General features: G+C 34.3%; 2 protein-coding genes across 2 annotated transcripts; both read right to left on the reverse strand.

The window, feature by feature from the left end:
• Window positions 2094-3353, reverse strand: LOC105178159 (cold shock domain-containing protein 3). Its single transcript, XM_011101547.2, has one exon. It carries the CDS (start codon window positions 3197-3199, stop codon window positions 2486-2488), a length of 714 nt encoding a protein of 237 aa, XP_011099849.1. The 5' UTR covers window positions 3200-3353; the 3' UTR covers window positions 2094-2485.
• Window positions 6256-9820, reverse strand: LOC105178160 (ferredoxin--NADP reductase, leaf-type isozyme, chloroplastic). Its single transcript, XM_011101548.2, has 9 exons — window positions 9577-9820; window positions 8955-9192; window positions 8278-8411; window positions 8071-8149; window positions 7851-7942; window positions 7654-7731; window positions 7010-7072; window positions 6624-6858; window positions 6256-6538 (listed from the first exon to the last, which is right to left on the reverse strand). Exons 1-9 carry the CDS (start codon window positions 9688-9690, stop codon window positions 6471-6473), a joined length of 1101 nt encoding a protein of 366 aa, XP_011099850.1. The 5' UTR covers window positions 9691-9820; the 3' UTR covers window positions 6256-6470.

A 14360-nucleotide genomic window follows, 5' to 3' on the forward strand; every position in this document is an offset into this window, starting at 1 on the left:
GACTAGAGCCAAACACTTCCAACACCAACATGCTTACATGATTCAAGCCCTTAGCATGCCACGTATGCATGCCAAATAACAAAAGCACTACTTTGGGGAGAGTTTTTAGTCCATGAAAGACAAGGGAATCTATTCGTTCGTCCTTTGATCCTGAAGGTACTGGATTTGGATTGGGCCAGCCCAGACCGAAATAGGCGTATTTGTATAATAATAGTAGTACAATATCCATGTGATGCTCATATACAATGAAACAACAGTTTCAGCATACAATGGACTCTACATATCTTTGGAACTCGAATGGAAACGAAAACAGATTTTGATCCTAAAATTATCTATCTTCAAAAGTTTAATATTTTGAAAAAATAGGACCGACGATATTTAACAAATTAAAGGGGATTCAGATTTGGAGTGGATCTCGAATCAAAAAATGAGTATGTGAATCGTCTCTTATTCAATTAATGAAAAACCAACATCCTGTTGCACCCATCCTCAACTCCTATCTAAGGTGAGTGACTATGCAAGATTTCATTGACCAGGCAGTTGCATATCCAAATGGCAAAAGATGTTTTCTCTGCTGATGTTAAGCCATTTATAGCTCAAAGGGAAGAATCTGCATGCAGAAAAACTCCAGGCAAGCCATTTGGCAATTCACATCCACAATTTCCTAAAACAATACCAAGAGCAGAGAGAAGCAAGTCATTCGGCACCCCTATGGATTCACCATCAAACAATGCCCAAATGGTTTTAGCATCTTAAAGGCACAAGGAGCTAACAGGATATGTAATTGTAAAGAAAGAACAGACCTCCATCCAAGTTAGGGGGAAGACGATGGTTTAACAAAAATGCATGAATCTATTGATTACCACTGCTATCTATTGAAATCTCCTCAAGTTCTAGTATCTGAAACACTGAATAAAAGGGTCCAAGCTATAGTATATCATGGATTCAGGAGCCATGAAACGTCCAAAAGGTTCGTAATCCTAGTAGGAGATACATCACCAGGAGCCTAGCAAGTGACTTCTGATAAGTCACAGTGTGATGCCATTAATACAGTCAATACTCATCCATATTGAACAAGGTTAAATAAAAATACCAACCCAATTCAGATTATACTAAAATCCAATATTAGAAGACAATGCTCCTGCATGCCACATTAACTAGCAGTGAAAAAGCTAGAATGTCGATTTCAGAACCACCAGAAATAATTGATTGTCAAAGTCACAAGATTCATACAGGAAGCATTAGCTATCATTTAAAAAGATCACACTTAAGCACAGTAATATTCCTTAAGGGACAAGATCACTAGAAGGATAGTAAGTAGATCACATAGCCAACGACATGGTACTACACTTTGACTTAAAAATTGAAAACTGTACTATAAATTGCCACACACCAAAACTAGAAGCACTTCAAACACAATCAAGTACCTTAGACAAAACAACAAATACAGAACATATTTGGCACGTATGTATAACCCATTATTGCTTTGTAATACATGCAAAATATTCAAAAGTTTTAAATAACATAAATTCAGGTTACTGCTCAAATTTCACAGAGGCACTTGAAGGAATACTTTTAACAATCAGTAACTAAAACCCTGATTACATACAGAAAAAAATCAAATATCCAATGAGATATGCATAGGCCTCATACAAACAAGGTCATATCAACATCAACTAGGTCCAGACTTACCGCTAATAGATAAAGGAGAAATGGCCATCATCAAACTCATGTGCATGATGCACAATAGTGGTTTCGACATCAGGTATCGTATCCCATTTTTCCAAATGAATACACTAGAAATAACCAAATCAAAAGGAGAAAAATAGACATGTTTAAATCCAACAATGAACAACCATTTGCAAGTGAAACACCATTTGCAAGTGAAACCGAGACATCAAATCTAAGATGTATTCCATTCCATGTCCACTTGAAAGATAAATACACATGAATAAATTGTATTGGTTGCTTACTTGCATGATAATGTCTCATTCTTAGTATTGCATCTGCCATCTACTAAAGTGGTCAACCATTGCAGCTTCATATAAATAGATGAACAAAGTCTTGAAGCATAGATAATAAAAACAAAAAAATCAGGGAGAATAAACATGGTATAGATATTCGAAATGCATAGTTTATGCAACAAAGCCAACACCAAAATATCCAGAGCTTGGCAGGAGCTACTGGTTTGATGAACAACTAAAAATGTACTTCAAAATAGGCATAAACTATCTGAGTCATCGAACCACCATATACACTTTCCAATCGCCCAACCGGAGAATATTCAGTTCACAAAATCAGTGGATCGCATGCCAAAACAACTAAGTCAAAAACCATGCCGGAATATTATAAGCACCATCCTATAGATTTAAACCCGCCACGCATAAGGAAACAAAAAAAAACATAAAACAGCATATTAAGCCGTCCAAAATAAAACCATGAACAGAACCAAAAAGGAGATAGCTAAGAAAGTCGACGCATCAAATTATTCACGAGGCGCTTCTTTGCATTCCCTGGCAAAGTGTCCAGACTCCCCACAGTTGAAACACTTTCCCCCACCACCGCCGCCGCCAAACCTTCCCACCACCACACCACCACGACTGTACCCGCCGCCGCCGCCACCACCACCACCACGCATACAGTCTCTCGCCATGTGCCCTGGCTCCCCACAGGTAAAACATGCCCCACCTCCGCCACCGCCTCGAGAACCACTAGGACACTCCCTAGCCATATGCCCATACCCTCCACAGTTATAGCATCCCCCACCATTCCCGCCTCCACCGCCGCCGTTGTTGCAATCCCTCGCCATATGACCATATTCTCCACAATTAAAACACTCACCCCCTCCGCCGCCGCCTCCGCCACTCCGATAACCATACCCGTTTCCATCATTCCTCCGATCACCGAACCCATAACCACCCCCACGGCTGTTGCTGTTGTTCCCCCTCCGGGAAGTCGAATCTACCGGTCCACCGCCAGGGGCCGTGACATCAGCAGCCTTGGTCTTATCGCCATCCAGGATGATGGTGAACTCAACCACCTGACCCTCGCGCAAGGTCCGGTAACCATCAGATTTGATGGCGGTTTGGTGGACAAACAGATCCTCGCCACCTTCGTCGGGCTGGATGAATCCGTAACCTTTCTGATCATTGAATTTGGTCACAACACCCTTCGATCTAGTCACCTTGTCCTCCGCCATTGATTGAAGAAAGAAACCCTAACCCCGGTATATACAAATACCTATTCCTAATGTATAGAAGAGAGGGTTTGGAGTTTGTGTGCTTGTGTGTGTTTATATAATAAGGGCTGTGAGAAGAGAAGCCCTAAAATGAAGCATTTCGGCGCGTTTAGGGCTTTTGCTATGCCCAATTCCCTCAATTTCATTTCTCTCTTTAACTTTTTATTTTTCTCCTAATATTATAATCGGGATAATTGCAACCCCACTCCTCAAAGTTGACGTAATTGTACGTAAATTATTTATAATTTAAAAAATTATATTGAGTATTTTAAAATTTATTTTTATATAACAAATAAGTTCTTCATTATCAAAACTGACCAAATTTAGAGATATTAACAAAAAATTTGATAAAAATTCATATTTACCCAATATTAACTTATTACCGATTTATTGTAGGTCAAATAAGTATTTTATGATCAAATTATCCATATAAATTTTTACACATTAATGCATATGAAAAGGTATTACCTTCACCTTTATAAAGGTAGTTTAGTCACAAAAGATTTGTTTGACCTACAATAAGTCAATCTCAAAAGTACTAAATATAATTTTTCGAATTATAAGGGATCTATTTATAATTATAGCAAATTTCAGAGAAGGAAAGATTAATTATCCCATAACAACATTGGTTAAGGTAAATCACAATAGGCTTCCCCAAGGATTACATTAATTATAAATACTCTTTGTAATCTGAAAAATTATAAATAATCTCCTTAAATACATATATTTTAATAAATATTCCTATAATGAGTTGTTATAACAGAGGGTATTTATTAAGATATATATAATTTTAAAAAAGTATTTATAATTTTTTAAATAATAATAAAATATTTATAATTATGACATACTATAAAAACATATATACATATAAACAATAAATATATTTAATAATCAACTTCTCATTAAAATAATTAAATGTGATGTTGTGTCCACAATGTTGGAGAATAAATTAATTAAAGGCAACATATATATTTTATTAGAAAATTTCAAGCAATAAATATCATATTTGAATCTTGGGTGTGTTTTACATAAAAAAAAAATGTGATTAATGAAAAATATGATTTAACTGAAAATTATATACGTGATGTGATTATTTAATAAATTTAATTTTTGTTCACTTCAACGTGCAAGAGGGGTGATTGGCCAAACACCGCGTCTTGAGGTGGTATAGATAATCTTAATAATAGTGTGAATAACAACGAGCTTTTGTTATGATAGCGGGATTCAACCTAATGAAATAAACATTTTAAACTAGTCTATATTATTAGTTCAGTACGAACTGATCATTTGGAATAAACATGCCCTTAGTAGTTGAGTATGGCCCTCGAAGTTCGGTATTATTATTACTTTGGCACCTGATTGAAGTTTTTCAACTATTTTTTTTCTTTTAATGATCACTTTTCCGCTAGATATTAAAATAAAAGTACTAAATATATATTAAAAAAATTGCATAAATTACAATTAATATATTTTCTCTTATTTTAGCCATTAGCTTTATTTTTCACATTTATTTATTAAATATTAATATAATATTTTTGTGTTTTTATTATGTTCTACTCTTTTTTTTTTTTCTCTCAATATTTATAAGTGATAACTAGAATATCAATATTTTAAAAAATCAAGAAGCCATTCATTGGCTCAATTAATGAAAGAGTCAAAACTCAATGGCCAAAGGTGCATGAGATCCAAGGATCAAGAAAATAAATAAATAAATATTTAAATTTTAAAGTATAAACTTAAATAAATAAAATAAAAATAAACTAAAATTCAAAATAAAATAATTAAAAAGTATAAAAATACAAAAATATATCGAACATAAAAATAGATTTCAAATTATTCCACTAACTAAATTTACCTAAAACAATAACTGTTTTTTTTTTCTTTATAAAGATTAACAATAGTATATTTAAATAAACTTAAACAGAAAATAGATTTTTTTTAAGTGGCAAAAATGAAAAATAAGTTTTTAAGTATTATTTGACATAAAAAATGTATTATACCAACTAATTTATCCAAAAAAATCACTTATCCAAATTTATATACAACATAAGTTTAAAAAAGGTATCCAAATATGGGCTGGGAAGATGCTTACTTGGATAGTTTCTATTTCTAATTTAAGCTAATTGCATATTTGGTCCCATAAAAAAGGGTCGGCCGTTTATTTAGTCTTATAATTTATGAAAATTCTTTTTTTGTCGCAAAAAATAAAAAACAATGGCACCGTTCGTCTTATTAGCGACTTTTCGTCAATTTTTAACCAAAAAAAAAATTACAAATTGTTGTTAGTGTGTCAACTAATTCATTTTTTATCCTTGTTGCACGTGGGATCATGTTTTGGGGGCAAATCGAGCGCAAAAAATGAGCTCCCTCTCTCCTTAAAACATCAACATGTTGACCATGAAATAAATGAGCGTCCTTCCAAAATTCGAGTAGGCGATTCCACTCATGTGCAAGAAGGGAATAGTTGTGAAGAAGTGAAAAAGTGATTTTTTGTGAAGATGTGGAACATGATCAACCAACTTAATAATGAGCGAATATATACACAAAGTTATCTCAATTTTTAAGTGAATAGGGCATGTGAGGAAAAAAATTTAATCCTAGCTTGTTTTGGTGTGTTCTGCGGAGATAGAGAGAGAAAAACAAAGATAAATAAGTATGTGTTAGAGATAGTGTGTATGTTTGATTTATTTTTGGAGATAATATAAAATAAGTATGGTATGTTTGATGTTGGTTAGTGAGAGACAAAAAGTACTGTTCATTGTCAAATGATGTCTCTTTTATATATATTTATATATATATATGTATAAGTATGTATATAATTTATTTAGTTGTGAGTGTATTAAACTAAATAGTTTTTCTAATCATAACGCTGTTCTAAAACTCTCAAAAACTAACCAAAAACGGGCAAAATAATTCAAGCCGAAGATGAAAATGTTCTGAGATGGCCCAAAATCGAAACCAAACACTTAATTGAACATCAAGCATGGTAAGAGCAAAAAAAGTTGATAGTATAGGAATACTTGACAAAAATTTGCTTCACTATTAACCTTTTTTCTCTGAACCATGGCCTTAAAATTTTTAACATGGGAGGAGCAGTAGCAGGAAACTGTTTCAGATGATGGGAACGAAGACAAAGTTTCAAAACATATTACAAGAGAAAGTTACCTATCTACATCAGCACAGAGAAAATGATGATGGTGGCTGATATTTGTACAAGAACATTGAGCAAGAATCAGTAAACTTCCACATTCCATCTTTCATCTCTCTTCATCCGCTTCTTGTACTCTATCCAGTCGATTCCTGTGCGAAAATCAGATCAAAGGGGGTTAAGTGTACGGATATAGGCAGCACTACACGGAGAAATACAATAAAGGATGATTGATACCTTCTTCAGCAGCAATGGGGATCATTATCTCGTCGATTCCCTTTTCCATGCCCTTCAGCCCACACATGTAGACGAAAGTGTTCGGTTTCTTGAACAGGTCCCACAGCTCGACCTTGTACTCAGCCATCCGAGTCTGGATGTACATCTTGTCCCCTTGGGCGTTGGTTTGTTCTCTGCTAATGGCAAAGTCCAGATTGAAGCTATCTCCATGTCTCTCCTTCATTTTCTCGAATTCCTGCCCCCACAGAAACATGCTCCGTTCGTTAGTCTTTATGAGTAGACTCTACTCAACTTCATGAGGAGAGCATTACTTTAGTAGGACAAGACTCGACTGATCCACTTAAGAAACATTCTGTTAGTTGGTATGCTGGAATGCATTGGTTTACCTCTTTGTAGAGTAGTGAGCTGCTTGTGGGAACACCCAAGAATAGCCATGCTAAACCATTGAACTGCAGTACAAGAAATCATGTGAGCTTAATTAATGTGGTAAAAAGGTCTGCTTTGGAAGCTCATTTTCAGGCCATTTAGGGGCGTCCGTGATAGAGACTGCTTTTCTGGTGGAAATAAGTTCTAAAAAAAGTTGTAAGTTTAACTGTAGTGAAAGTTAGGAGTGTTTGAAAACAAAAGCGAAAAGTGCAGAAGAGTTTAAGTACGAGTGTTTTGGGAAAAAGCTTAATATGAATTACTTTAACAATAAGTTGCAAAATTTGGTGGGAGAAGCTTATAACTTTTGACGTAAATGCTTGGTTTAAGCAGTTCAAAAGCATAAACTATCAATTATAAACAGCCTCTTGAATTTATTTTCAGTGAAAAGCTGAGGAGCACCTAATTTAAGCTATTGCAAATGTCCCTCTAATGATGAAATTCAGTACGTATGTATATGATATGCAACCGAAAGAGATCCTCAAGAAAGAACAATCTTCCCCATGATTAATACTAAAAACACTTGTTGCAGAATAGTAAGACTTCAGCTTCCGAAGGGTCAAAAGAACAATTTATGGGTAGTGATTTTATGTTGATTCAGGTATACCTTGTAGTCATCGTGCTTCTCAAAGAACATTTTCCACAAGAATGAACGGAAAGGAGCGATCCCAGTTCCAGTTGCAAGCTACACAGTAAAATTCCAACCAGATCAATTCTAAACATTTGTACAGCCAATGAACTGTGTTAAATGAAAATATTTTTACGAATTTTACAGTTGACGACCTCAATGAGGTCGCAACATACCATTATAATGGTAGCATTAGGGTCTGTCGGCATGAGCATCTCTTTTCCCACAGGTCCTGTTATCTTCACTGGATCACCCGGTTTCAAGTCACCTGAATACAGAAGATTTGAAGTTAGGTTCATCATGCAAATCTTAGCATAATATACCAAATCAGAACTATCTCAGAATACAAAAGTGCGACATTAGGTAGCTTAGCTTTATTATTTTCTTAGTTCTTACACAAAAAGTTTGAGCAAACTCCTTTAACTGTCTCCCCTTGTTCGTTTTGGTAGACAAGCCTTTTAACGCACAAAGAAACCTGTATGGCGAACAACATTGAACCATATTAGTTCTTGTGAAATATAGAATAATGGTTATAATATCTTCATCACAACTAAGCATCTTTGTTTTTTCTGACACGTATTCTTGATTTAGCTGAAGGCTTACAGTCTTGGAGTCTCCAAAGTCACCAATGGCACTGCTTGCAATTGAGTACAGTCTCAGCTTGTGAGGCTTCCCATTCTTGTCTTCGCCATCAGCGATCACCCCAATTGATTGCCCTTCTCTGTATGGGAGCTTCCCTGCTCGATACAGTCAACTTGTCAGTTCTAAGCAGCAAAAACTAATTACTTCAGAATTACACCATTTACAGCTCAAATCATTGCAATTCTTATTCCAATTTCAGAGCCTCAATCCATCATTGAAAATAGTATACTGAAATCATTTTTATAAGAAAAATGGGTTGACTGGTCAGCCATAAGAGATGCAAAATATTCAACTTTGGAAGTTGGACGGAGCAGTTTTTCAACTCCCTCGTCTCTTCTCTTATTTGATATGTATATAATCATTCTTCAAACTGCAGAGATACTAGAGAAAAACGTTCTCATTCATTAGAAGTGCTTCCATTTGAAGGGAAGTGTGCTAAAGTGTAGAGGTAAAAACACCATTGGGTTCCGACTGTTTGAAGCATAAAATGAGAAGAATCGGTCACGAATTCCACCTTAAAGATCCTAGGCACGATGATGGTTTTTCTCTAAAAACTATCACATAAATCAGATAAAATTTTCCATATATCATGATCCCAACAAAATGACACTTCACTGATCATTGAAGTGGAGAAATACCCTCAGTACTGAAGACCATGTGCCAGGTTTCACCAGGGGCATCATCGCCGGTAATCTTGGTGTTAAGAAGGCACCTGCCAATGTATGGGTCCTTAGGCTTGAATACGTTGACAACTACCCCTTCTTCCTGTTTCTTGTGCTCCTTCTCCACCTTAGCAGGCGCCTCTGTGGCTACCTGGGCTCTGATTGGGACCACCTTGTTACCGGCCAACGAGACATTCCTGTTGTACAAAGGCACCTGCATGCATATATATGGCTCAAAATCCCATTTTGCACAGTGTGATTGATTGGTCCAAATGTATCATATCACATGAAGTAAGAAGCAAACCAGTAAATCCAAAACCCCTAATCTGAATTCAAATCTTCATTTGAAAGTTCCAGATAACATAAAGTAACCTGAAAAACTGATAGCCTAAAATCCCATCAAAATTCAACCTTGATAGAAGAACTACAATCGCATGAAGTAATTAGGAATAGTATAGGCAAAATCAATACTGTCAAATTCAATATCTTGAGCATACAGCTTAAAACAGCCTGCAAATTTACAGCCAGGATTTCCATATTCAGAAATGCAGTTTCTTGAACTAAAGATACTATCATTCATATAAAGCAAGGATCATACCTTGTTGAAATTGATTCTTTCTGGAGAAATAATGGAGGTTCTAGATGCAAGAGAAGTAGACTTGGAGGAAGGCAGTGAGACTGCAGCACTTACAGCAGCAGCCATGTTTGTCATGAACTAAGAAAATCAAGAATGAGAGAGAGAGAGAGAGAGAGAGAGGGAGGGAGAGAGATGATAATAATAAGTGAAGGGTGAAAGAGAAAAACTGATAAAGAAGAAGAGGAAAGAAAGAAGATTATGTATTGGGTGGAGGAGATTTGAGGGCCAATGCAGTGGCACTTGTAAGGATAAGAAAATAGGTATAATATGTATGACTCTCAAATTTCTGCCTCTTTCCAGTGAGATTGTGATCAGAAACAGTGATGTCCGAAAAGATCCCTTTTCTGAAATCAGCATTCCCATTTTGGAGTAATTTAAATTTAAATGAACCTCCTCGTGCACAAAAAGTATTCATAATTCTGCACAATTTCCCAAAAATTTAGTTTATCCATTATGCTAGCAAGTAGTTATTACTTAGCTTATATACTCTAATTTAATTTGACGAAATTGAATTTTATAAGTTCAAATTCTACTATTATATGCGTGTTGGTCTTAGTTTTTTATCTACTGCAGTAATAATATTGGTTAGTTTATGAGTATTTCATGTTGATAATGAGCATATTTGATTATTGAAATTTATAATGTAATTATAGTGGATCGAATTAAAAAAATACTAATTATTAAATTACATCAACTATTTCAAAATTTATTTAACTTGTCCAAACTTATTCACCACTAATTAGAAAAAATAAATAAATCAGGCAATCAGCCCTTTAAATTGTTTTTTTGAATATTTATGTATCGCCCCTTATTTAGACACATTAGGAAAAATATGATTATTCACTACGATTAATTAGTATTAAAGTAAAAAAAAGGAAAAAGAATTATTTTAGTTCGCTAAGTATGCCTAATTTTAATTTTAGTTACATAACTATGTCCATTTTTTTTAGGTCCAGTAACTTACGAAATTGGTTACTTTTAGTCTTCTGTCAGATTTTCGGACAATTTTACGCCTATGAGTGCATATGGAATAAAACTGTCTTTCAAAAGTTGTATAGGGGTAAAACTGTCCGAAAATCTGCCAGATGACTAAAAGTAAGCAATTTTGTAAGTTACTGGACCTAAATAAAAATGGACATAGTTATCGAACGAAAATTTTACAAAAAAGATTGTAGCAAATATAAATCAACTACGGCTTCGCAACGGCTATTAATCGTTGTGTTTGCAAGTGTAATCAAAACTTTAATCATGGCTAAAACCATGAAAAATATTTTGGTTTTGGCTAAAAATCCAGATAAATATTGATTAATTATGATAAAAATTTAAATTTTTTCTTTGATTTTGTTCAATCATAATTAATAATATTTATTTATCATACTTTTTTTATCCGTAACCATTCATAATGTAGCAAAAACACAATCCTTTTGTAGTGCCACGAGAGAAAAATCCATGGGGAAAATTATAATTCTAGTCGCTTAATTATCAAGAGCTTAATGTTAATTATATTTAGAATTTAATTTGGTTATTAAGGATTATAATTCTTAAAAATTGGCACATATTAACAAATTAAATTTTAATGTGACTAGAATTGTCATCCCTTATAATTGCCCTTATTTTTTTAATAACTCGGAAAAAATAATTTTTTTAAAAAAATATATAAATATACATATACTTATCATTGCGTTATCTATCAAGAGAATTACAATTTTGATTTCATAATTACAGGGAAATGGAATTTTAACCGTTTTGAAATCCAATTCGACAATTACAATTTAAAATAATATGCATATCAAGAATAAAATTCATTGGAATTGCAAATATGACATACTGAATTCCATGCAAATTCATATTTTTCGGTAAATTTTATCCTTAATGTGTATTTTTTAAAAATTGTAGGACTTAATTGTCAAATGGAGTTTAAGTACAACTAAATTGTTGTCCCCTATATGTAAATTTGAAATAAAAAATTTCAATTTTTCCAAATTTAGATCACTGATAGAAAGCAAAAGAAGAAGAGTAGTATGAATAATATAACAAAAATTTTCTGCAGCAAAGGTCATAAAAATGTATATATGTTATACTATGTGTAAATATATAACATAAAATGACTTTTCTACTTTACCTTGATAATGACACGATATTTAAAACATAAATTGTTAGTTTTCCTAGGAAAAAACGTTATTCTAACAATTAATGAAAAATGCAATTTAATAACGATGATGAGTTATGTGGTTGTGATTTTGAGACAAGGGATGGAAAGGGAATTTTACCCCGATACAACACTCACTAGGTGAAAGTAATTCTAAAGAGAATTTTTTAGAGAGACTGTAGTTAAATCAATGAATAGTCACTTAGGTGTAAAAAATAATATTTTGAGAATTTATGTGGTGTTGGAAATTGTATAGTATGGTAGGCGGTATGTATTTATTGTATGGCTTATATATATGAAAATTGATTTTTTGCTCTTGTAACTAAATGTGTATTGACCACATATACATCATATAGCCCACCACTCTCTGATGAAAAATATCTAATTAATAAGCCCAACATTTATGATCCAAGCCCAATATTATTATTGAAAGTGGTTCAAGTCGTTGGGTTGGACGATGGGTGGAGGGTGGTGGTGAATCACGACTAGTTAGGGTGCTTGAGTCCTTGGTGGGCTCGAGCTAGAGTCCAGCTTGAGGCAGCTGGGTCTCGAGCTGGACTCGAGGTGCCCCGTTCGAGGTTGTTGCCTTGAGCCTGGTGCCCAGAGCCCACCCACCTCTCGAGCTGTCAAGTGCTGCTAGGAGGCATATAATTGACCTCAACCACTCCACTATCAAGTATCTTTTTCAATTTTTGTTCTCACTCTAGGTTATTCAAAAGTTATGTCATTTGTTTTAGTTATTCTTTACGCCGAATTCTTTTATGTGTTTTGAGGGATTTCAACGTCATCTTCAAGAGATGAGACTCTCTATTACAACTCTTAAATGTGGTGAAGAAACCCCCAAGACCTTAGAGAAGGCGAAGTGGCGCATTTGTTTTTTTTTTTCCGGATATTGCCTCTTGGAGTGATTTTTTTGTGACTCATATGGTAAAAGTTTTTGGTATGTAATTCGACATTAGTGCTTGGGGATGAATTTCTTCCGACTCACATTGTCGGACCTTTTGGCATGTAATTCGATAGTATTTCGTATTTATGAACATTGTCTTTACACTTAATGAGTTCCTTTCTTTCCTTTTTTTTTTTTTTGTTTGGTCTTTTTTTCCTAAAAAAAACTCAAAAAAGGAGATGGGAGAAAGGAGAAAGAAGTAGATGAAGAAGAAAAACGGAAAAAGAACCTTATTGACTGATAGAAATGGCTCATTGCCCCACATTGAAATAACATAAAACAAACTTAAGCACTTTATATTTTAAATATGGAAAAGTTTAAGCTAAAATTATTGTCACACATTAGAAAAATATAAGATAAATTTATGCATTTTAGATTGAATATGAAAAATCTTAAGTCAAGCACATTCTTCCATATTGCAAAAATATAAGGCAAATTTAAGTACTTAAAGCTATAAATATGGAAACACCTTTTCTTTTTTAGAAAAAAGATCAAAACCAATTTTTGGACTGGTTACTAGGTTAATGGTTTTCATCGATTTTGATAGGTCCGCACCAATTTTAACCTCAACAGTTTTTGCCCTATGAACCAACTCGGACAAATGGCTGGTTCTTGGTTGAATACGTTGTACTTGTCAGTCCGCTTATGAAAATATGGCTCTCAGCAAGATCAAAATTAGAGCCCATCAGAAGGGGCATAAATCAGAGCCTGTCAAAAGGATAACATATTAAATCCCGTCAATAGGGGCACAATACAGTCAAAAGCTTGTTAAAAAGATCACATGTTGGATCCTCTACAGTGACACAGGCCATAGCATGTCAACATAATCAGAGCACGGGTTAGAGCCCGTTAGCAAGATCACAGACCAAAGCTTGTTAGTAGGATCACAGGCTAGAGCCCGTAAATAAAGGGCGCATGTGGGAGCCCGTCAAGAGGATCACAAGTCGGAGGCTATTAGCAAGATCACAGGCCTGAGCTCGTCAACATGATTTAATAGGATCATAATTGGAGCTTGTCAACAGCTAAGTAATTCATCTTCGGGACATAATAATAGCAATTAGTAGAAGTTCAGAGAAAATATCAATGAAATTTATCATAAGCTTAGTTTCAAAATATAGGGTATCAGTACTATCATAGCATTGAATCCGAACAGTCTTGCTCAGAGGAGTCTTAGTTTTCCTTATCAAGAAATAAAAATTCTTTCAAGTGGCTTGCTCAAGTAAACCTCTCTATTTTCATCCTCCTCATTGATAGAGGATATTTCAAGAGTTGCACTTGTGAAGCATTGTATGTATGCGTTCAAGGTTTCTTTCTCCTCCTGCTTTAGCCTGAAGAGGCACAATGCCTTCTTTTAATATTTCTTACTTCTTGTTGGCTAACACAAAAATAGTAAAATATATTATTCCAAAGAGTGTATTGAGCCAAGTGAAAGTTGGTTGAACCAGTGTTGGAAAATTTTGATTAGTGTAGGAAGAAAACATAACATCTGATGACATAAATATACCTGTACAATAGTGCGTTATTTTCAAACTTATGAATGTGTTTAATAGGATCAAAGGTACCATTATAAGGTGGTAGATGTGATGGTGCTCTGAAATAGATTGCGAGTTCTAAACCTTAAATATAGTTTCAGCTAAAAAAAAAAAAAAA

The sequence above is a fragment of the Sesamum indicum genome, linkage group LG15 (assembly GCF_000512975.1).
Source record: "Sesamum indicum cultivar Zhongzhi No. 13 linkage group LG15, S_indicum_v1.0, whole genome shotgun sequence".
Classification (NCBI taxonomy): Eukaryota; Viridiplantae; Streptophyta; class Magnoliopsida; order Lamiales; family Pedaliaceae; genus Sesamum; species Sesamum indicum.